Source organism: Ornithorhynchus anatinus, chromosome 2, assembly GCF_004115215.2.
Source record: "Ornithorhynchus anatinus isolate Pmale09 chromosome 2, mOrnAna1.pri.v4, whole genome shotgun sequence".
NCBI classification, from domain to species: domain Eukaryota; kingdom Metazoa; phylum Chordata; class Mammalia; order Monotremata; family Ornithorhynchidae; genus Ornithorhynchus; species Ornithorhynchus anatinus.
In genome coordinates, this window is record NC_041729.1 from 37,612,251 (window position 1) to 37,636,286 (window position 24,036).

Genomic DNA, 24,036 nt, shown 5'->3' on the forward strand with positions numbered 1-24,036 from the left:
TATTAGTCCAAGGGGCAGCACCCGGGACACTGGTGCCTGACAGGCTATTGAGAGAGCAAGCATTTTGAGGAGGTGGCAGACAATTCTTTTCCTCCATTTTACTGCTTTCTTACCTAACTCTGGATAACTTTGAGCAAGTATGGAGGCACTCAGAGCCAGCTGGAGCAACAGACAGATGAAAAAGGAACATCCATGAGAAGCTCGTAGGGTAACGGAGCTGATGTGGCAATTCATTCATTTGATTGTAGTTATTGAGCACTTACTGAATGCAGAACCACTGTACTAAGTGCTCGGAAAGTACAATTCAGCAATAAAGAGAGACAATCCCCGCCCCACACCGGGTTTACAGTGGCCCACTGGTGTTAGCCCACTGAGATTCCCAAGGTTCTAGCAGGTTGGACTAGGCCTGGCCACACCATTCTCAAATCACCATCCTATGATGGGCCCTTACATTTTGATGCTGATAATAAATGAATAACCAAATCTTGGTTACAGAGTTAGTATATATAGATCAATTTGGAAACAGTCTGAGAATCCCTCTCCCTCTTTTAAGCAACCAGTTACTCAACAGCCATCAGAGGGAATTATCAACAGGATGAGTTTGAAATTCTGCCAAGCAAAGAAATTTTGGCTAGTCCAATTTCTGTTAGTTCCAAGAGTGAGGCTTTGCTTCCAGTACAAACAAAGCAGCTGTCCTCAGATCGTTGTTGGTAACAAGTGGATATAAGACTAGAAACTGAAGCAAAATCATGGATTGGGATGATGAAACAGGGAGAATAGAGCTGAAATGAACTTCAGAAAAAATCTGAAAAACCTGGTGGCCAGATATATTTTCAGCCACCACTGAGTTTAAGAACCACAAAATGTCCTTGAAGTGGATATTTTGACGTGGAGATAACTAATAGCATTGTGGTGCAGGGACCTTCCAGAGTCAGATAAATGTATTCAGACCTTTTGATGCCGGAAAAGGTATTCAGAAGCCAGAAGAAGAGCGTATCTGTTTCAGAAGGGATTTGGCGAAGCAGAGAGTGACCTAGCTGACACTGTGACTCCATGCTTCAAGTGGTTCTTTGAGCTCTGTCTTAGGTCATACTCTATGCTAAAAGAGTGATGATGGGAAAAAAAAGGCAGAAGAAATAATAATAATATTGTATCTACTCGCATAGTTGCCTCATTTCTATGCATAATGTTCTCTACCCAGAAACAGGGGAGGGGCTATTGTGGGGGGAATTAAATCTAGCAATAAAGGGATCGGGATGAAAAAGAGAAGGAAGTAAGGGAAGTGGACAGGAGGTGAGAAGGAAGAGACAGGTAAGAAGGCACTTCTACTGCACTCATCGAAATGCTTAATGAACTGTGGTAACCCACCCTCCTCTCCTCTTCCTATCCTGGCTCACATATACATATAACAAAAAAGAAAACTTCGTGGTTCAAGCCTATATCTTGGGCTTGAAAAATCTGTGGTTTTTAATCTGAGCACTTATCTTGCCTTGATTACAGCATCAGACTCCTTGTAGACGTCCCTCTCTTCTGTCTTTTCCTGCTCCATTCATAATTCACTCTGCTGCCCAGGTCTTTTTTTTACAAAACCACTGAGTCCAGGTTTCCCTAGTCTTCAAGAACCTCCAGTGGTTACCCATCCACCTCCACATGAAACAGAAACTCCTTACAATAGGCTTTAAAGCAGTCAATCACCTTGCTCCCCGTTACCTTACTTCCCTTATTTCCTACTACTACCCAGCCTGCAAATTTCACTCCTCTAGTGCCCACCTACTCGCTGTACCTCGATCCCATCTGTCTTACCATTGACCCCTCACACATGTCCTGCCTCTGGCCTGGAAGGCCCTCCCTCTTCATAGCCATCGGACATTCACTCTCTCCACCTTCAAAGCCTTATTAAAAGTACATCTCCTCCAAGAGGTCCTTCCTGACTAAGGCCTCCTGTCCCCTTATCCTGCTCCCTTATGTGTCACCCTTGCACTTGGATTTACACCTTTTAACGGTAATAATTATAATAATAATAATGGTATTTGTTAAGGCACTGCACTAGGCGCTGGGGATAACGGGTTGGACACAGTCCCTGTCCCGCATGGGGTTCACAGTCTTAATCCCCATTTTGCAGATGAGGTAACTGAGGCACAGAGAAGTGAAGTTTAGACTGTGAGACCATCATTGGGCAGGGATTGTCGCTATCTGTTGCCGAATTGTACATTCCAAGCGCTTAGTGCAGTGCTCTGCACGTAGTAAGCGCTCAATAAATACTATCGAATGAATGAAGTGAATTGCCCAAAGCCACATGGCAGACAAGTGGTGGAACCAGAATTGGAACTCATGACCTTCTGACTCCCAGGCCCATGCTATGTCCACTACACCATGCAGTTCCACAGCACTTGTGTATATATCCATAATTCATATATTTATATTAATGTCCCTTTTAACCCCTAGATTATAATTACTTCACTATGGGCAGATTATGGGTCTACCAACCCCAGCTACCAACTACCAACCAGCAGCATGGCCTAGTGTATAGAGCCCTCGCCTGGGAGTGAGAAGACCTGGCTTCTAATCCCGGTTCTGCCACTTGTCTACTGAGTGACGTTGGGCAAATCACTTCACTTCTCTGTGTCTCAGTTGCCTCATCTGTAAAAAAGGGGATTAAGACTGTGAGCCCCATGTGGGACATGGACTGTGTCCAACCTGATTAGCCTGCATCTATCCCAGAGCTTAGAACAGTGTCTGGCACATTTTAAGCACTAAAGAAATGCCATTAAAAAAAGAACAAAACTCTGTTATATGGTATTCTCCCATGCATTTAGTACAGTGCTGTACCCATGGTGTTATACATACTCAATAAATAACATCAATTAATTGATTGGTATTCTTGCATTTACTCCAGCACAAAACACAGTGCTTTGCACAAAACAGTTGCTTAATGGATACCTGTAATAATAATTCAAAAAAAGGATTTGAAAGCAATTGGATTCAGGCTAGAAGAGGTGAGTGTTAGAAGCCGAGTGAATGAGGTGCTCAATAAATATGATTGATTGATTGATTGGAAGGAAGAACCTCATCAGTCCCCTCTCCCTTGTCCTGCTGCAGGAGATGGAGCCTAGGACCCTGGAAAAGACAGTTTCCCTGCTGCAGCCAGGAAAAAAGGGGGTGAGAGGAGAGGACTGAATGTACCCTGGGCCCAGTTTCTTTCTATCTATTCATTAAACTGTGTCGGGCTACCTCTGTGCACAAGACTGGGCCACTTTTCTGATGCCAGGCCGCTGGCTGGAGTTTCCATGGCAAGAGTCTGGAGACTGATGATATCCTGTGTGGTATCCCTGGAGGAGGGGTGGGTGGTTGACCACTTTCCTTGTACAGAAATCACAATTTAAACTCATAGACCACCAGGCAAATGTCCAAATGTCACTTAGTCCAGCTTCTCTCCAAAGCAGGACATCCCTTGAAAAAAGCAATCCCAAATTTTAAACATCAAACAGCACTTTTGTTTGCAGAGAGTGCTATGATCATTTTTATTCATATCTCCTCACAGCTCTCTTGTTGCAGATGAGGAAACTGAGGCAGAGTGGTTGAGGCACCCTCCCATAGTTCTATAGTTAGTCAATGGTGGAGATGTGATTTGAACTCAGAGCCCCGATTCCCAAATCCAGACTTAGACCACCGATCCATCCTACCTCCCTTCTTTCTTTTTCTGTGTAATTGCAGGGTGGGAACAGGGTGTGGGATTGGGGGGGAGTGGGCGGCTCAAGCGTGAGATATAGAGATGCTGACATTCAATTGCTGATATTCAATCGCAGTTGTTTCACTAAAGTAACATAATTTGGATACAGAATGGAATTAAATTACATGATGAAAAGAAATGTATTTCCCAGCTTTGGTTTAAAGGAACATTCTTGGTTCCTGAAGGTTATGGGAATGTCATTAGGAAGGGGCGGGGGTATGTCTGTCAATTTTCATACTGTTTTCCATTTTCCCCCTCTTTCATGCTCAGGCCAAAATTCATTAGAGCCATCATTGGTGACAAGGAAGCAATAACTAACGAAATACATAAATAGCCTCCCATGTGTTTCCATGGAAACTGTGACATCACTTCAGAACCCTTAATGTCTGGGCCATGGAGAAAGAGGATTTAAAAAAGAAAGAGAAGCCCCAAATTGAGTTGCAGTGAAGCGCAGGGTAGTTGCTTAGCAACGAATCCAGGAGAATAATGTCCTGTTGTGTGAGATATTATTCTACCAAGTTGGAAAAGAATGTTAACAAATCCATTCTGAAGCTGTGAATTATCCAAGCCAACTCAGGCTTAGTTTTCTGGGGCCTGGACTGGGAGTTTATTAATATCCTGTTTCAGATTCTGTGCTAATAAATGTGTCCAGTCTCCATCAGAAGGGCCTCCAGATCTTTGCCTTAAAATGTCTAGTTGAATATAAAGTCTTCTGCAGGTGAAATCAAATGCAGCCTGCTTAGGTCAAGTACAAGGACTTTGGATTTGCATCCTGTATAGTTAGTTGCTGGATCCTGGTCCAGTTTTCTTCTATCTCTGTTGAGTAGAAATGGCCTGATAGTTCACAAGGAAGAAGTAAGGAGGAGTCAAGAAAGGAGGACTCTTGCCCAACCCTCTTCTCCAGGGCTGGGCAAAGGAGCACCAGTGAGAAGGACACTTACGGCAGCAGCGTGTGGTCTCCACAGAATTTACAACATCGAGAATGTTTAAAAACACCAGGGGCGATTCCTGTGTATGTGGCTGTTGAACTCTCAGCCACGAGGAGCTTGAAACTCTGTTCTTCTTGCCATGGTACTTTACTGTTCTGCTTTTTAATTTTTGTATTTATCTTTCTCTTTTATACTTTTTATCTTTCCTGTGAGTCTTTCACTAGTCTTCCTCTAATTATTTAGATGGTGAGCCCTGTGAGTTTTTTGTGGGAGTGAGGAGTCTGAGAGTGCACAGGAGCATCCTTTACTTGTCCGTGGTCCAGCGTGCCCAGAGAATTCTGGGAGAGGGGACCCTTGGTAGTGGAAGGGAAGATGGTAGTTGCCACAGTGCTTTTCTCAACAGCAAAGGTGGCAGTGGTGGCTGAGGTGAGGCAACCTTCTGGGTAGGCTGGAGCTGGTTTTATTTCGCACGCCATCACTATCTTGCTCCCCATCCTCCTACTTACACACACTCTGTAGAGATGCCAATAAGTAAAGGAAATGACCAAGTTATTTGAGAAAGCAGGCAACTAGGGGAAGGAGGGAAAGAAGTAGAAACCAAAGGGAGGAGAATCTATTATCCATTTCCAGAAAATGGTCTCCCTTTGTTAAGTAGAAGATGTGATCTCCATTTCAGAATCAAAGGGCCCTGGAATCTGTGCTGCCGCACAGCCAAGAGATATTCTGTGCTCTTCCCAGGAAAGAGATGCCCTCTGAATTCCTGAAGACCAAAAAAAAAACCACAAAAGGGATGTAAAAGACCCAGAAAAGTGATGAGTTAATTTTCCTACCTGTGTCTTCAATCATGTCACCAGACCCTACAATGGGCCAACGTCTTTTTCAGCTTTAAGGTCTTCTGCTTGTTTGCCCCAGATTATTTAAATTCCCTCATCTCCACCACTCCCCATCTACTGGCTACTCCCACTTACCTACACACCTCTATATCCCACTCCTGATGCCTTGACTTCTTTCTTGCTGAAATATTCAGCCCTCCAAGCTCACCCAGTTCCCTTCTGTTGTTAAAAGTTCTACTGAAAAATCTCATCGCCTGCGGGGATATGGATGACAATTTAGTAGCATCCTCCTCCCCATCACCACCGGGGAATTTGTGAAGAAGTCATCGCTTTTCTGCCTGGCGGAAGCCTAAGTAAAGTGTTCCTGGCTTTTCATAGTCCAGTGAGACTAATTTGGGTACCTGCTGCTCTTCATGGTACTCTTCAGGATATGTCAGGAGGATTTGGGTGTTTATCCATTGGGATTTTTAATATTTAAATAATTCTCTATGGTGCACGACAGTGCAGGTAGATAAGCTCATGGGAGTAGTTGGTGCTGCTCTCTTGCCGATTTGAATATTCCCCAAGAGCAAGCAATGTTGGATGAAGAAGGAAAATGAGTCAGGTAGGGTCTTTTAACAACTGCTCTCCTCCCTCCCCAAAAGAGCCAGGTCTTGGGTGACTGAAATGGAGAAGGAGTAGTTAAACTTTCAGACTCCCATTTGGAGATAAAGGGGACACTTCTGAAAGAAATCTCTGTCTATATGTAATTGAGGCTTGAAAAAAACAACTAGTTGGGAGTAAACCCATTTTCATATAGACATTGCATAGGTAGGTTTAGAGTTCTGAGTTGTGGGGTCTGTTATGTGGAGAGTGTGAGGGGAGTGGAGAGTGGTGGCCAATGTTGTATTGTACTCTCCCAAGTGCTTAATACAGTGCTGTGAACATAGTAAGTGCTCAATAAATCCATTGATTGATTTATATTGAACTATTTTGGTCAATGTTTTGTCTGGTTTTCCTTGAATATCTTCAAGAGTGCTCTCTGTTAAGGACAGTTATGCTTTATGTTTCTGGTTAAATTAATGTATTTTAGTACTATGTTAGGGAGAAGAAAAGGTGAGGGGAAGGAGAGGAGGAGAAAAAGCAAAGATAGGGAGTAATTGAGAAGAGAAAATGTGTGCGGGAGATGAGTTTAACAAGCAGTGGGAAGTGAAAGAGAAAAAGTGAGTTAGAGGACCTGGGCTGTAATCCTGACTCTGTAAATTGCTTGCTGTGTAACCTTGGATAAGTTATTTAATGTCTCTGTGCTTCAGTTTCCTCAACTGTAAAATTTAGACTGCGAGCCCTATGTAGGGCAGGGACTATGTTCAACATGATTAACTTGTATCTACCCCAAAGCTTGGAACAATACTTGACATATAGTAGATGCTTACCAAATATAATAATAATAATGATAGAGGGAGGAAGGGATAGAGTGAGGGAGACAGAAAGACAGCGAGAGAGTGAGAAAGAGCGAGAGACTGGGGAGAAAGAACACTCCAATGAACAGACAGGGAGAAAGAACAAGGAAATCATCCATGTTACCAGTTCTTTGATTGGGTTCTAGGTAGAGAAAAAGGATCCATAAGTGCAAAATGGGGTGATATACTGTAGGGAAATCTGACTCAATGTTTCTTTAATGACATCACTTGGAACTTTGGGTTTGGTGGCAGGCCTCAAGGTACAGCTGTTAGATCACTTGTTTCTTTTTCTTCCAGACCAAGAGCGGAGGCTCAGCAACCAGGAACAAATGGGAGTGTCAGGATTGTTTTATGTGGGGTCAGCGAAACTAGTTTTCCGAAGAGTACCCCCTGCACTCATCAGGGCTCTTTCCTCTTATTCAGGTTCATGAATCACAGGGTCCCACCGAACAAGAGGTACCAGCCTACAGAATATGAACACGCAGCTAACTGTGCTACCCATGCCGTGAGTTGTCTTTCTGCATCTGGGGACTGGGAAGAAGGTGGTCAGGCTCCTATGTCTGTTTATTGTTGTATCGTACTTTCCCAAGTGCTTAGTAGAGTGCTCTGCATGCAGTAAGCGCTAAAAAAATCCAATTGAATGAATGAATGATTGAACTCTCAATCTTCGAATATAGGTAAGAGAGGACTGGAGATGGACACAATGTGCACAGTGGGTCACTCAAACATTAAAACAGCATAAGGAACAAGGACAAATATGCAATACACAAAATAAAAACAGATCAGTAGGGTGCTTGAGACTAGAGGACCAGAATTTCTCCTCATGATTCAGAGTCCATAGCAATGGCCAAGTGGCCGCTAGCTTTCCTGAAATGGATGCCATATTCATACTGGGCAGAACATTGACCAGCTGAAAACCAGACTGTCCAATTTAAGATTGTACAAATGGCCCCTGAATGGAAAAATACTGAGCTCGTCATGAGGATCATTTGAACAAGCTATTTCAAAGAGGATCTGTTGCTGAAATTGAAAGAGGCAAACAAACTCATAATCAATAGTACATATTAACTACTGTGTACAGAGAATTGAATTAAATACTTGGGAGAGGTCAGTAGAATTAGTAGTAGACATATTATTGTCTTCAAGGAGCTTATATTCTAGTAGGAGAGTTAGGCATTAAAATGATTTATAGGTAGGAGGAAGGACAAGGGATTATGTGCCTGAGATAATGCTTAAGTAACGGGGTATGTAAGATAGACAACTAAGTACTATGAAGTGTTGTTGAGAATACAAGTGCTCAGGTTGTGCTGAAATGTTGAAGTGCCACTTGGAGGACTATTACCTGGAAGAAAGTAGAATTTAATTAACGCAGGCCCACTGGAGGAGATGTGATTGCAGGAGGGCTTTGAAGTTGGAGAGAGCACTGGTCTTTCTCTGTGAAGTGGGAAAGAGATCTAGGCAGAGGAAAAGATGTGGACAAGAGGTCAGGAGAGGGAAAGAGGAAAATGTAGCCAAAGAGTAGGTTAACTTGAGAGGAGGAAAGAATGTGAGTTATGTGTAGTGGGAGAAGAGAGTAGATAAGTAGGAAAGAGATAGAACTGATGAAGTGCTTTAGAGCCAATGGTTGGGAGTTTCTGTTTGGTACGATGAAGAGTGGGAATCCATTGAATGCTTTGAAGAGTACATTCTATGTGTTCAGAATGACATTTTAGAAAAATAACCTGGGCAGTAGAATGAAGTACTGACTGGGAAAGGGCAAGTTCAGAGCCAGGGAGACGAGTAAGGATGCTGTACTAAGCCAGAATTTGGCTAGTGCCTGGACCAGTGTGGTAGCCATTTGAATGGAGAGAAAGGGGCACATCCTCACCAGAGATGAGGTACAATGCATCAGTTCATATGTTGTTTTTGGTGTGGGAGTAGGGAATCTGGTTGCTTCAATGTAAAATAAGCACTTATTTAAAAAGTCTGCCCTGGGCACTTCTTTGGTGTCTGGGAAAATGGAACATTCCTTTTTCATGGCAGGAGACAGGAGCAACTTGGGGAAAGAAAGATAAGAGGGCCTGGAATGGTTGGGGAGTGAAGGATCTAATTGGCTGAAGAAGAGGTAAGTAATAACCATGATAAGGTGTAGGTTATAATGAACACGGAAAGGCAGAATGCCTCCTAGATTTGGAATATATATATAGGGGCTTTGAGGTATTTGTATTCTCTTCTCACCCACGTTTCTTCAGCATTATTGCTTTTGTAAGAAATGGATTTCCAAATTTAGACGCTGTTTAATAAAAATGAATCCCATATGTATTTTCTCTAAGTCAGAATTCTCCTGACTTCTTACACAGTTATTTCAGGTAAAGAATGTAATTTCTCCTGGATGTGCTGCAAGTGATTCTGATGTGAATCTGTTTACTTTGTTTGAGCTGAGGGCTAGAGATGATGGAGGGAGGAGGAACTATAAACCATCCCATGTCCAGTGTTCTTTCAGACAAAATGGTCAAAGTGCATTTTGTCTAAGCTGAAAATTACATGGAGATCAGGCCCAGGACTTAGAAAATCAAAGTGGCAATTAGAAAGGAGCCTATTTGAAATGAACCACTATGCTAACAGTGATTTCAACCCTTTCTGAGGTTCTGGAAGTGATACTGATAGTATTTATTAAGCACTTACAGTTTACAAAGCACTATGCTAAGCGCTGGGAGAAAATACCCAAGAGGGAATTAAACATGGTCCCTGTCCCTTAATGGGGCTCCCAATCTAAAAGTGGAATTAATGTAATGCAAATTAAAGAGGTTCTAGGAGTCAATGAGAGTGAATATTCCAGTCTTCAAATATCTCATTTTGGAATGAGACTGATTTTCTATCTTTAGTTTGCAGAATCCTTTGTGGCTTTTGATGGTTGATTCTTTACCCTTTCAACTTCAGTGAAGGGTTGATCTTATTCAGTTGCAATCAATCAATCAGTGATGTTTACTGAGGGCTTACTATGTGCAGAACACCGTTCTAAGCACTTGGGAGAGTACAATACAAGAGAATAAGCATCCCTGATAGACTAAGCTCATTGTGGGCAGGGAATGTGTCGGTTAAATTGTACTCTCACAAGCGCTTAGTACAGTGCTCTGCACATAGTAATCGTTCAATAAATAGGATTGACTGACTGCCTATAACATGAGTTTCTCTGTACAGGCTTTGTGCCTGTATCGACTTCACGTACCACTTCTTACAAAAGTGCCTCCCAGGAATTCCTAAGCTCAGGAAAGATCTCTCCTTGCTGTTTCCCCCCGCCATCCCTCATCTTCTTGTGATGTGGTTGGGGAGTCTGCAATCTCTTAGCTCCTGTTTTTTTTCAGAAATTGTGCAATGCACATTGACTTTCCAGGAGCTGAGTTCAGGTAAATGCAGCCAAATTTATCTTGCCAGAGATTGAGGAGAAGCAACTTTAATCAGAGATGAGAATTTACACTGAGCTTTACATGGCCCCAAACTTCATCTTTTGAAATATCTTTCTTTTGATTTTTTCCTCTACATGAAGGAGGTAATTACATTTAGATGAGCTCGGTGACATTGTTGAATACCTTCTGCTTGTCCAAAAACATTGAAAACTTGATTTTGTTTTCTCCCAGACATGATAAAAGTGCAGCCTATAGAGATGCAGAAAAATCCTGCCTGTGAGCTTGTCTGGAGCCCAGGCCCTCTGTTCTATTTTCTTAAATGGTATTTGTTCAGCTATTACTATGTTCCAGACAGTGTATTAAACACTGGAGTAGATACAAGATAACTGGGTTGGACACAGTCCATCTCCCCGTAGAGCTCACAATCCTAATCTTCATTTTATAGATGAGATAACAGTGGCACAGAGAAGTTAAATGATTTGCCCAAGTTCACACAGCAGACAAGTGACAGAGCCAGGATTAGAACCCAGGTCCTCTGACTCCCAGGCCCATGCTCTTTCCTCTAGGCCACACAGCTGCAATGGATCCCATCCACCTGATACCATCTGGGTAATGGGAAACATATCGTATCTCTAAAGGAGGGAGAGCAGGAAGAGAAAGCAAAAGCCAAACCACATTTCATCTAGAGTGCACATCTCCTCCACAGTCCACTAATGGTTCTGAGGAGAAAGTTGGTGTTGAGTAAAATGACCAGACATCCCAATTTAGCTGGGACAGTCTGGGAATTTTGAGTTCAGTTCTGTATCTCCCTTTAGGTTCTTCAAGGTATGCTTGTGTCCCCTCCTCCCTCCCCCATCCCCCACCAAAAAAAGAAAAAACAGAAAGAAAAATAAATAGTTGTTTGAGGGAAGGAGATGTCTACCCAAGTATGTACAGTTGTTCCTCCCTACATAAGGAAGGAGGAGGCTGAGGGGAAAGGTAAGGGAGAGAGACTGTTGCTGCCCTGCAACCTCTGGGCTTACAGGCCAAGTGTCGAAAGCTTGGGGCATATGGGTCCGGGCCTGGGCAATTTTGGGGTATGCAAATGTGGACCTGGAGCTTGCCGGATAACTGCAGCCACCAGAGCCAGCCTGATGGCCTCAGCAAGAGCCCAGCCAAGGATGGGTCAGTTCACCACTGCCATAACCCAGAAAGACATGGTGGTGTGGGCACTGGGTCAGCTGGCCCCTCCTGGGCAGAAGTGGTGAAAGAGGAGCAAATGAAAAGCAGTGTGGCCTAGTGAAAAAAGCATAGGCCTGGGAGTCAGAGGAGCTGGGTTCTAATCCAGGCTCTGTCACTTGTCTGCTGTGTGACCTTGGGCAAGTCATTTAACTTCTCTGTTCCTCATCTATAAATTGGGGGACATAGAGTGTGTCTAACTTGATTATCTTGTATCTTTTCCAGTGTTCAGTACAGTGCCTGGCACATAATAAGCATTTAGTAAATGCCATTTAAAAAACAAGTGTTTCCTTTGTATCCTGCACCTTTTGCCTCTCTCTCCTTTTCTTTACTCTTAGTATTGCTCTTTCTCCCTTTCCTTGGCTTGTCTCGCTCCTTCTTTCCCTTTTGCCCTCTTTCCTTTCAATCAGTCAATTAACCAACGGTATTTATTGAGCGCTTACTATGTGCAGAGCACTGTACTAAACACTTAGGAGAGTACAATACAACAGACTTAGTAGACATGTTCCCTGTCCACAAGGTGCTTGCAGTCTAGAGGGGAAGACAGACATTAAAGCAAATTACAGGTATGTACGTACGTTCTGTGGGGCTGAGAGTGGAGTGCATAAGAGCTTAAGGGGTACAGATCCAAGTTCTTAGATGTCATAGAAGAGAGAGGGAGTAGGGGGGATAAGAGCATAGTTGGGGAAGACCTCTTGAAGGAAATGTGATTTTAATAAGACTCTGAAGGTGGGGAGAGTGGTGTGGTCTGTTGGATATGAAGGGGGAAGCCGTTCCAGGCCAGAGGGAAGATGTGGGCAAGGAGTTGGTGTTGAGATAGATGAGATCAAAGTTTCCCCTCACCATTTTCCCTCTCTCCCAGTATTTCCTCCTCCAACTTTAACTCCTCTACCTTTTCTAGCCTACCTTTTTTGGGGTGCTGATCTCGGTCCATCTTAGATGACCAGAAACCTGGTCTCCTTGTTGGTATTTGTTAAGCACTTACTATGGGCAGAGCACTGTTCTAAGCGCTGGGGTAGATACAGGGTAATCAAGTTGTCCCTCATGAGGCTCACAGTTAATCCCCATTTTACAGCTGAGGGAACTGAGGCACAGAGAAGTGAAGTGACTTGCCCACAGTCACACAGCTGACAAGTGGCAGAGCTGGGATTCGAACCCATGAACTCTGACTCCCAAGCCCGGGCTCTTTCCACTGAGCCACGCTGCTTCTCTAGTCTCATGGGCTTGGGACCCGCCATATGGAGCAACTGGGTAAGAAAGGGGCAACCCTTTCTCCTACCCCTTTTCCCCCTCTTTAATTTGCCTTAACTCTCCCTTAAGTCTCTATCTTTGGATGCAGCACATAAGTGACCTTCCATCTAAGCTGCCTGGCAGTTTATAACAATGTCCTTTTTCTAACCAGTGATTGGCTGCTTGTCAAGAGGCTGGAGAAGGTTGGAGGGACAGAATGGGGAGAGGAAAGAGAATGGAGAGGGGAAGATGGGATGCAGAGAGTTGAAGAAAAGATCAGATTCAAAAGAGGCTCCTTCAGCAAGGGAAAGCGGGGAGAAATTGGAAAAAAACAAGAGTGCTGAAGCAGTGAGGCTAGAGAGGATGAAGGTGTTTTGAAGTCCAGAGAAATGGTGCTTGATATCTAGGAAAACAAGTGGAGACAGGCTGAGGAAGCCTGGGAAATGGGATTCCAGAGACGTGTTGGATGGGTGGCCAGGCAATGGTGCTTTCTTCCTGGAAACCAGAGCTAACAGGTAACTGAGGAAGCATATCCAGAAGACTACTAGCAGGAGGAAGGAAGGAAGGAAGGAGAAAAAAATGTAGACAGGAGAGGGGAAGGGAGAAAGGGGTAGGCTGAGCATGGAGAACTAAGAAAGACTCAAACTGAGTAGGAAGGAAAAAAGATAGGATGTGGACCAGCATTAAAAAGGATCAAAGATCCTGGGTGAAAATAAAGAACAGTGAGTAAATGAGAACATCAGAAGATATACAACAGAGATCTTAAAGAAGATTATAAACACCCAGGCAAAGACAGACATTGGATGTCCTGGACCACAAAACCAAGGGATTCCAAAAGCCCATCTTAGTATTATAAATTAGAGGGAAAAGGGGTATCAAAAGTGTGGATAGAGGAATTGGATAGCATACAGGATCTCTGCTTCCACCTGTGCTATTTACCTCATTTATTGGTTTGTTTTATTTCACCTGGGGAAGTTGGATTGGTAATTCAAAGTAGAAGTAGAAAACACTGGAAAAAAGAGAAAGAAATTTGAAAAAAAAAAAGGGAGAGCAATTGGTGATGCCTGCCTCCAAAATGGAAAGTTTGTTGCAGTGGGCCCCAATAAGTAACGTAGCCAAAGCCAACTGAAATTCATTCCCCTTTCCAGTTCTGGATAATTCCCAGCATCCTTGGCAGTTCCATCCTTTACTTTCTGTCCGATGACCACTGGGAAACAGTTTCAGCTTGGATCTATGGATTTGGTCTGTGTGGCCTCTTTGTTGTCTCCACCATCTTCCACACCATCTCCTGGAAGAAGAGACACCTCAGGTAACCAAGAAAACTCTTCCGGGATTTCCTAATCAGGGAGTCAAAACGGTTGGGAGTGGAGGGCTGAAGGGGACGTCTGAGATTGGTGGAAGAATGGGAATAGTGCTGATGACCTGGAGCTTTGAGCAGATGTGGTGGACGCTAATCATCGGAGCTAATTGTTTCTTTTCATTGCTCTCAAAAGGCCCACTTTCCACATTAATAAGTTTGCTTGAAGTATCTCCTACTAGTATCCTTCTTCCCCAATGGGTGTGGTGGAGCAGAAGGAAATCATGGGAAGGAACATAATAGGATAAATCATTTACTAATTCACAGGGGATAATTCTGGAAACTTAGAATAACTATGATCATGTAACTAAACCATTAACCTTGTGCATTTTATATTTCTGCCTGAGCAAACACACGTTCATTCTTTCATTCAATCGTATTTATGGAGCGCTTACAGTGTGCAGAACACTGTACTAAGTGCTTGGGAAAGTACAATACAGCAATAAAGAGAGACAATCCCTAGCCACAATGAGCTCTAGTGAAACACTTAGAGATGGGTTCTGCTCTAGTGAAACACTTAGAGATGGGTTCTGCTCTGAAGAGACTTAGACCAAAGAGCCAAGACTGCCACTCCTGGTCAGAAACCCTTTGTTTTATTAAGCTGTGAGGAGAAAAGAAAGCTGAATTGACATTTGTCCTTGGTCTCAGCCCCTCCCTTTCATAAAATTCAACTTGAGATTCAGTCGCTTGCTGCTACTAACCCAGACACGTGAGAGTGACTGAGCTCGTAGCTAGCCAGGGCCTTCAGTCAATCAATCGATCATATTTATTGAGCGCTTACTGTGGGCAGAGCACTGTACTAAACACTTGGGAGAGTACAATATAACAGATACTTTCCCTGCCCACAACGAGCTTACAGTCTAAAGCCTTCCCAGTAACTTAGGTGTTCCCTTGTAATTTGAACAGTTACGTGGAACGACATGGATCAGTGTAATTTAATTGATATCTTTAGGCTGGCTCACCTCTATCTATGGGGAAGGCCTTTTGGAAGTACACCTAAGGATGACCTGGAAGGGATTTGACCAGCTGCCTGTGGGATAGTGCACACCTTTCTTGGGGCTGGTGAGGAGTAGCAGTGGCTGTTTGCAAAATTCTACTGCTTTCTTACCCTTTTGCCAGAGTTGGACAGATCCTCTGGGAGACTGGGAAAATCCCATTAGGGCAGCCACATCTGACTCTGAGCTGCCCCTTCCTTTTCTGGAGCTCAGAATCAGAAAGGAGCTCTTTGAAGGCAGTTAGAGGAGGGATTCAGTGAATAATAATAATAATTCTGGTATTTGTTAAGCACTTACTATGTGCCAGATACTGCACTAAGCACTGGGGTGGATACAAGCAAATCGGGTTGGACACAGTCCACGTTCCACGTGGGGCTCACAGTCTCAATCCCCAATTTACAAGCGAGGTAACTGAAGCACAGAGAAGTGAAGTGTCTTGCCCAAGGTCACACAGTACAAGTAGCGGAGGCAGGATTAGAACCCATGATCTGACTCCCAGGCTGTTCTCTATCTAGTAGGCAGTGCTGTTTCTCACATGCTCCATTGTGCTAGAGTCCATATAAGGTCTGGTTTGCCATCATTAAGACTTTGCATTCTACTCCAGGCAGAGGTGCCAACCTCATTGTGAGTGTGGGAGTGAAAAGTAGGCAAGGATTTTAAGTGGGGCCAAGGATCCTGGAAGGGGATAGAAGATACCATTTTGGGTCTTTTCAGCCCTGATTGGCATCTCTCTGAGGCCTTGTCAGGGACTTAGGCTGAGAAAGGCTGGGAGTCCAGGGATGGCGTCAAGGGAGTTGGCTTCTTTGACTCCAGACATGCATCGTGTCTCACAACTGATCCAGTTCTCCGGGGTTGCAGAAGTAAACCCTGCCAAGATGCAGCCGGAGCCTGGCTCCCCCGCAGAACTCGAGGTGAGAGAAAGGCCGGAGTTGGCCCGTCTGCTGCCGCTGAGGATTCAGGGCCAGGGTAGAGCCGGGATCGATTTGGGTCATGTATTCTACCCTAGTGACGGGTGACTCCGACCGAGTCCTCTCCTGTATTTAACTTGCAAGGACAGTCCCAACTATGATCTAACCCTCTTTTGTGCATTGTTTCCGAGATTCAGAAGATGAGTGGGCTATTTTTTTAGACGCGCTGTTTTCCCGAGAACACATCTATCATCTTTAATGCATGGTATTAAGTAATGACGTGGATTTAGTTAACTATTTCTGAATCCATCTGTAGGACCGTGGAACATTGTCTGCACATGTTTGATCGGATGGTGATATATTTCTTCATAGCTGCATCCTATGCCCCCTGGTAGGTAGACTGGATAACTGCAGCTTATTTCATATACCGATGTTTTGGGGGCCCGGGTGGGCTGTGGATTTGTTTTAAAGTTCGCTTAGATAGAAATTCAGTTCCTTCTGCAATTAGGAAGCCACCGAGCCATAGAACAGCGGTGTAACTTTTCCCTTTCGTGACCCTGACTAGTTCTGAGCGGAGGAAAACTCACATTTGCCTTGCCTTAATTTGCCTTCAACTGGCTCCTAGTCATTTCCTGCCTTTTGCCTCATTTGCTCTCCCAAGGGAGGGGAAGAACTTCTGTTATTGGACAGTCATGCTGTTCACCTACCCTCTTTCCCCCCACTGCCAATCCTCCTTCCCAATTGTTTTTCAGATTCAAATGCTGAGTAGAAACGGTGCCATCTGGGAACAGGAGGAATGGAGCCATGGGAGGGGGGAGCGTTTTAAGCTGCGGAACAAAGTCCACATTGCCAGATTGTGTGTTCTCCATCCCTCGGTACTGACTGTGCAATTAGAATCAGTTAGTTATTCTTTGTGAATCTTGGGAGAAGAGGTACTTGTGAAACCACTTACGGGAAAGGATAACGCCGCACTAGAGACATTTTCTGAAAGACGTCGTCTTGCTCTTGCCAGATGCTGAAACATGGATTTCTTATAAACCTTAGTTTCCCTGATTTCTAAATGAACAGTATTGCTACTCTTGCATTCATTCTGTATGTTCTAAGTGTGTTTGCTCTGCACATAGTAAGCACTCAATAAATACCATTGATTGATTCTAAGTGTCTGGGATAATGAGAGTTACTATGCTTACTCTCTCCCTGCACCTTTGGAAAATAAATCCTCAAAATTCTGCATTGAAACTATCTACATTTTCTCCTCCAGATCAGTCACTGAGTCATTAATTGTTTCAATTAGCACATATAATTTTTCATACCTCCAGCATTAACGATGAAACAACTGTGTACTTTGGCTGCGTTTTTGCCAACTTTTGTGGGTGTGCCAGCTTCTCCATTTAATGGGCAATCTAGTCTCCTGGCTTTTCTCTTACCTCAGTCTTTTCAGCCGCTTCTTATCCCCTTAATGTGGGCATTCCTCAAGGCTCTGTTCTGGGTCGCCTTCCCTTCTCTAGTTACGCGACCCCCCCGAGCTACATCTCTTCCCCTGTTCTCTCCCCCCCACCCCAGGCTCGTATCTCCGCCTGCCTTCAAGACGTCTCCACTCAACATGTCTTAGACTGAGCTCCTTATCTTCCCTCCCAAACTCTGTCCTCTCTCTGACTTCCTTGTCACTGTGGAAGGCACTACCATCCTTCCTGTCTCACAGGCCCGCAACCTTGGTGTCATCCTTGTCTCAGCTCTCTCATTTACCTCACACAGCCAATCTGTCACCAACACCTGCCGGTCTCACCTTCACAATATCGTCAAGATCCACCCTTTCCTCTCCATCCAAACTGCTGCCGTGCTGGTACAAGCTCTCATAATATCCCGACAGGATTACCGTGTTAGCCTCCTTTCTGATCTCCCTTCCTCCTGTCTCTCCCCACTCCAGTCTATTCTTCATTCCTTTGCCCGGTTCATCTTCCTACAGAAATGCTCTGGGCATGTCAGTCCCCTCCTCAAAAACCTCCAGTGGTTGCCTATCAACTTTTGCACAAAACAAAAACTCCTCACTCTTGGCTTCAAAGCTCTCCATCACCTTGCCCCCTCCTACCTCACCTCCCTTCTCTCTTTTCACTGCCCACCCTGTATACTCTGCTTCTCTGCCGCTCACCTCCTCTTGGTCCCCCATTCGCACCCCGTCCTGCTGTCGACCCCTGGCCTACATTCTACTGCTGTCCTGGAATGCCCTCCCTCCTCACCTTAGCCAAACTAACTCTCTTCCCCTCTTCAAAGCCCTCCTGAGAACTCACCTCCTCCGGGAGGCCTTCCCAGACTGAGCCCCACTTTCCCTCTGCTCCTCCTCCCCTCCCTATTCCCCCCTCCAACCCTCTACTCTTCCCCTTCCCCTCCCCTCAGCACTGTGCATGTTTGTATATATTATTTATTACCCTATTTATTTTAATGATGTGTCTATATGATTCTATCTTGTTGATGTCTGCGCTAGACTGCTTGTTTTGTTTTGTTCTGTTTTGCTTTGCTGTCTGTCTCCCCCATTTAGACTGTGAGCCCGTTATTGGGCAGGGATTGTCTCTATCTGTTGCCAAATTGTACACTCCAATTGCTTAGTACAGTGCTCTGCACATAGTAAGCGCTCAATAAATACTATTGAATGAATGAATATAGTCACTCCCTTGGGAAACTCGTCTGCTCCCATGGCTTCTATTGCCATCACTATGCAGATATCTCCCAAATCTACCACTCTCACCCCTACTCTTTTCTTCTTTGCAGTCTCTCATTTCCTCTTGTCTCCAGGACATCTCCATACGTATACTCTGCCAGCACTTAAAGCTCAGTATATCCAAAACTGAAATCCTCACCTTCCCTCATAAATCCTCTCTTCCAGCTAACTTCCCATCTGTTTGTCTCTGAAGCCTGCATCCATGACAGTAACAATGATGATGATAATAATAATTGTGGTATTCGTTAAGTACCTACTATGTTCCAAAAACTGCACTAAGTGCTGGGGTAGATAAAAGATAATTAGGTTCCACATGGAGCTAAGTCAGAAGAGAGAACAGGAATTGAATGCTCATTCTGCAAATGAGGGACCTGAGGTACAGAGAAGTTAAATGACTTGCCCAAGGTTATACAGCAACCTGTCCCTGAGGCAGATATTTATGCCTCATACTCCTGATGCAGTGAACTATCTGATGATGGTTAAGGGTAAGTGAGGGCCCATTTTAGCCATGGAGCTTCTAGGGAGATGAACTCCCTTGGAAATGTTTCCTCCAGATGTACAGTTAGATGCCGATAGCAGCATTCTCTGCTACCCTTGTTTACTCCTCACCCCAGGCCTCTAACTCGAGTTTTTCTTGTACTCTGAGGCTCAACTTGCGGGAACTGGGCCCCTGGGCCTCTCACATGCGCTGGATTATCTGGATCATGGCCAGCGTTGGGACTGTCTACGTCTTCTTCTTCCACGAGAGGTGAGTCTGGGCTTTGGATCTGCCGCTCTCCAGAGTAGAGGCTTTTCTGCCCTAGCTGTCCCCCTTCCCCCAAGTCCAACCCTTTCCAGGATGATTTCTTGAGATGCTGACGCTGGTCTTCTTTCCTCAGAGCTGTGGTGTAGCAGGCCCCGAGATAGAACCCAGGGTTTCTACTGGATGGCACCACCGACCACAAAAGATCACAGCTCTAGCCAGCAGCCTGAAGCCAAGTAGAAAAGGCCAAGACTTCCAAGAGCCACATACATGACTCATGTCCATATTTTCTAGACCTCAAAGTAAAAAATGAGGAAGGGGCTTCCAGGGGTTGGAGTCAATGGTCCAAGCCCATGAGTGGAAAGGGGGGAGACGAGAAGGCAGAGAGAGACATATAATCCCACTTAAAGCAACCCACACCCACTAAGAGTGGCATCCTGGGCTTGGTATGAACCGGCGGTGATAGGAACAACTTTTTGTGCACCCCCACGATCACCCCGAGTGCTGCTGCTGACTTAGATTCCACCCCCATTGCCTAGGAGAGAGGCTGAAGGAGCAGCAGAGCGCAAAACGAAAGGGAGATGCTAATAATGGGATTTAATAATTGGGGTATTTGTTAAGTGCTTACTATGTGCCAGCAAATAGGGTTGGACACAGTTCCAGTCTCACATGGGGCTCACAATCTTAATCCCTCTAAACTGTAAACTTGTTATGGGCAGGGAACATATCTGCTAATTCTGTTGCGTTGTACTCTCCCAAGTGCTTAGTACAGTGCTCTGCACATAGTAAGCACTCAGTAAATACCATTGATGGATTAATTCCTGTTTTGCAGATGAGGTAACCGAGGCACAGAGAAGTTAAGTGACTTGCCCAAGGTTACAGAGCAGATGAATGGCAGAGGCAGGATTTGAACCCAGGTTGTCTGACTCCCAGGCCCATGCTCTTTCCACGAGTCCGTGCTGCTGCTCAAGGGGAAGAAGTTCTATGGGGAAATCATCTGCAGTCAATTTAATCCTCCCTGAGCCAGAGCAAGGAATTATGGATCCCCCATGAAAAATCACATCGAGACCAAACCCTCTTACTTTTCATCATAGGTACAAACTTGTGGAGCTCCTGTGCTATGTTGTAATGGGATTTTTTCCTGCTCTGGTGATCCTCTCTATGGTAAGTAACTCTACTCTAGAACAAGGTCTAAGGCACCACAATAAATCGAAACAGCAGAAGAAGCAACAAAAGGGTGGACATCTGTTTCCATCCAAAATTATCTGGATAAGAAATACAAATCCCATTTTGATTTGAATACATGGTTTGAACACTTGAAGCACGGGATGATAATCATGTCGAAAAAGGCTTAGTGGCCCCAGGAAACAGGACAAAAGAGCAAAGGAGGGTAGTTTCTGATGTGTAGGCCTTTGTAATAATAATAACAATATTTGTTAAGCACTTACTGTGTTCCAAGCACTGGTCTAAGCACTGGGGTAGATGCAAGCTGAACTGGTTGGACATGGTCCCTGTCCTACTTGGGGCCCACAGTCTTAATCCCCATTTTACAGATGAGGTAACTGAGGCACGGAGAAGTGAAGTGACTTGCCCAAGGTCATGTAGCAGACAAGCCATGCTGCTTTCCAAGTATAGTGGAGCTCCTGATGTGTGAAGGGCCCTAGCCTCTTTGCTATACTCTTGCCTGTGTGTAAGTCACTCTCCTTCAGAGGATAACTTAATTGTTCAATGTTTCCAGTACTTTCATACTTGGAGAAACATATAATTTTTTTATGGCATCTGTGAATTGCTTACTATGTACCAGGCACTGTACTAAGTAGTGGGGTAGATCCAAGCAAATCAGGTTGGACAAAGTCCAGGTCCCATGTGGGCCTCTCAGTCTTAATCCCCATTTTATAGAAGATGTAACTGAGGCACAGAGAAATTAAGTGACTTGCCCAAGGTCACACAGCAGATAAGTGGCAAAGCAAGGGTTAGAAGCCAGGTGCTTCTGACTTCCAGGCCTGTGCTCTATCCATTAGCCAAAATTGCTTCTCGTTTTTCTTATGTTCTCTTTCGGAGAAAGAATCAAAAGCTGAGATTAAAGCTTTTTCAATCAAGGGTGTTTGTTGAGCGCTTACTGTGTACAGAACATTATACTAAGCACTTGAGAAAATACACTAAAACAGAGCTGGTAGATGAGATCGTGGCCCACAAAAAGCTTTTATAGTCCACGGAGGGGAGACAGACATTAAAATAGATTACTGATACGGGAAATAGTACAATATTACAAAATTTACATAGGTACTCTGGGGTGCTTTGGAAACTAACCAACTGATTGTTTTAAAAGACCCCCCTGTTCAAGGCTGTTCCCAAGCACTGTGGCCTAATGGAGAGAACACAAGTTTGGGAGTCAGAAGGACCTGAGTTCTAATCCCTGCTGCTCCATTTGTCTGATGTGTGACTTGGGGCAAGTTACTTAAATTCTCTGTGTCTCAGTTACCTCATCTATAAAATGGGGATTAAGACTGTGAGCCCCAAGTGGGACATGGACTGTGTCCAACCTGATTACCTTGTATCTACCCCAGTCCTTAGTACAGTGCTTGGCACAGAGTAAGCACTTAACAAGTACAAACAAACAAAAAGGCTGCATTCTCTTTGTTGCTTTACTTTGTTGTGATGCTCTCACCTGTATAACAAGAAGAGGGATGAGAGTGGGGTTTATTTCCCAAAATCCTTGCCCTCACTGACTCCTTTTGTGCCTGTCAACAGCCCAACAGAGATGGAATCTTGGAGCTGATGGCCGGAGGAATCTTTTACTGCTTCGGGATGCTGTTCTTCAAGAGCGATGGGCGGATTCCCTTTGCTCATGCTATCTGGCATCTCTTTGTGGCGTTTGGAGCAGGCACCCACTATTATGCTATTTGGAGGTACCTCTATCATCCCAACACGCTGGAGGCCGAAGTGTCCAAATGAGATGCCTTACAGTTTCCAGGTGACTGTGGCACCCTGGAGCAGAGTATTATAGGAAACATTCCTAGCCAGAGCTCCGGGGCCCATATTTTACTTCTATTGCTGGATTCTTTTGGTGGGGCTTTGGATCTCTGATGGCTACTAGACCCAAAGGAACCAGATGCTTGAAAGGAGATCTAAATGCTTGTTGGGGGCGAAAACAAAACCGTTAACCAGTTTTCTTTGTTTATATTTTAGAGAAATGTCTCATTATAAATCCCAACACTAATGTCTTCTGGAAAAGGAGAAACGTAGGGACTTTTTGTGTAAAGACTGTGATTCCAAGGTCCTGAAAAGTTCTGAAACAGGATAACTCACCTCCAGTGAGGAAGCCGAATCCAATGCTCACAAAAGTCACTAGAGCCCAAGACTCCTGCTGCTCTGGTCCTGGAATTGTCCCTGGATTTGAAAAGAAAAAACAACCTCAGGTAGAATTACTTTGACCCTTGGTGGTTCTTATCAAAGCAAAATAACCCCCGATCAGGAATTTTTGCTACTGTCTGGTTGGGGAGGTTGTCCAGATCTGTTGAGACCAAGCAAAAAATGGCTGCCGCTTGGTTTTCTTTGCGATAGCTAACGCTGTTCTCTTCCTCCAGCCTTTAGATAACACCCCTGAAGAGGGACATCTTCTGCCTGAAAGGATCTTGCTATCCCCTGAGGAGATTAAGGTTCCTTCTCAGTATTTGTGCCAGTTTGTCCCACTGTGCTGCTGGGAGGTTTTGGGTAGATTCAAAAGAAAACATGCAGTCAGTGATCTAGAAGTGTGTGAGGCTAGTGGATAAGAGCTGGAGGATGACTTCTCCAACCAGGTCTGAAATGTTCTGGGTGAGAAATTGTGGGTAAATCTTTCCAGCAGCGGTTTCTGCCATAGTTTTAAGTTTTTATTAAGAGAAGCAGCGTGGCGCAGTGGAAAGAGCACGGGCTTTGGAGTCAGGACTCATGAGTTCGAATCCCAGCTCTGCCACTTGTCAGCTGTGTGACTGTGGGCAAGTCACTTAACTTCTCTGTGCCTCAGTTCCCTCATCTGTAAAATGGGGAATAAGACTGTGAGCCCCACGTGGGACAGACAACCTGATTCCCCTGTGTTTACCCCAGCGCTTAGAACAGTGCTCTGCACATAGTAAGCGCTTAACAAATACCAACATTATAAGTTTTTATTGTCATAAGATGAGTGGTAGAGTCTCCTAATAGAGCTAGAAGGTAACCTGCACTTCCACACCACATTTTAGGCTCGTAATAACAGCCCTCAGATATTTGAGGTCTCTCATTCTCAAATGACAATGAGTGCTTCGCTTTTAAACAGGTGTTTTTAAAAAGTCAACACTACTTTCAAGACTGAATGTAAAAATCATCTATCCTGGCAGAGCCCCTAGATGCAGAAAATGCTCTGAAATCCAGACAGAAAAATCTTCCAGATATTAGGGGCCATCATCCAATTTCATGAGCTGGCTTCTGTATTGCTGTAATACCTCGTGGCTACTAGAAGGAATGGGGAGCAGCACCCAGCATCATTTGAAGATTTAATCTAAAGCTCCTTGTTTTGGGTCTCAAAATTGGAGAAC

The 24,036-nt window shown here is 44.5% G+C and overlaps 1 protein-coding gene across 5 annotated transcripts in view; it reads left to right on the plus strand.

The window, feature by feature from the left end:
* Window positions 1-23,405, plus strand: part of MMD2 (monocyte to macrophage differentiation associated 2) — a 58,157-nt gene extending 34,752 nt beyond the window's left edge. Inside the window, exons 3-9 of one of the 5 annotated variants that reach the window (XR_003757015.2) lie at window positions 7,355-7,436; window positions 13,914-14,074; window positions 16,342-16,416; window positions 19,388-19,489; window positions 20,578-20,647; window positions 22,235-22,902; window positions 23,071-23,405. Coding sequence is in view for 4 of the 5 variants with exons in the window: in XM_029058688.2 (XP_028914521.1) it covers window positions 7,355-7,436; window positions 13,914-14,074; window positions 16,342-16,416; window positions 19,388-19,489; window positions 20,578-20,647; window positions 22,235-22,438 (694 nt within the window). In the remaining variant the exon portion in view is untranslated. Of the gene's footprint in view, window positions 1-4,365; window positions 4,802-7,354; window positions 7,437-13,913; window positions 14,075-16,341; window positions 16,417-19,387; window positions 19,490-20,577; window positions 20,648-22,234 lie in introns of those variants that run through there. The other 4 variants (XM_029058689.2, XM_029058688.2, XM_029058693.2 and 1 more) reach the window with 4 other exon arrangements.
* The last annotated feature ends 631 nt before the right edge of the window (window positions 23,406-24,036 follow it).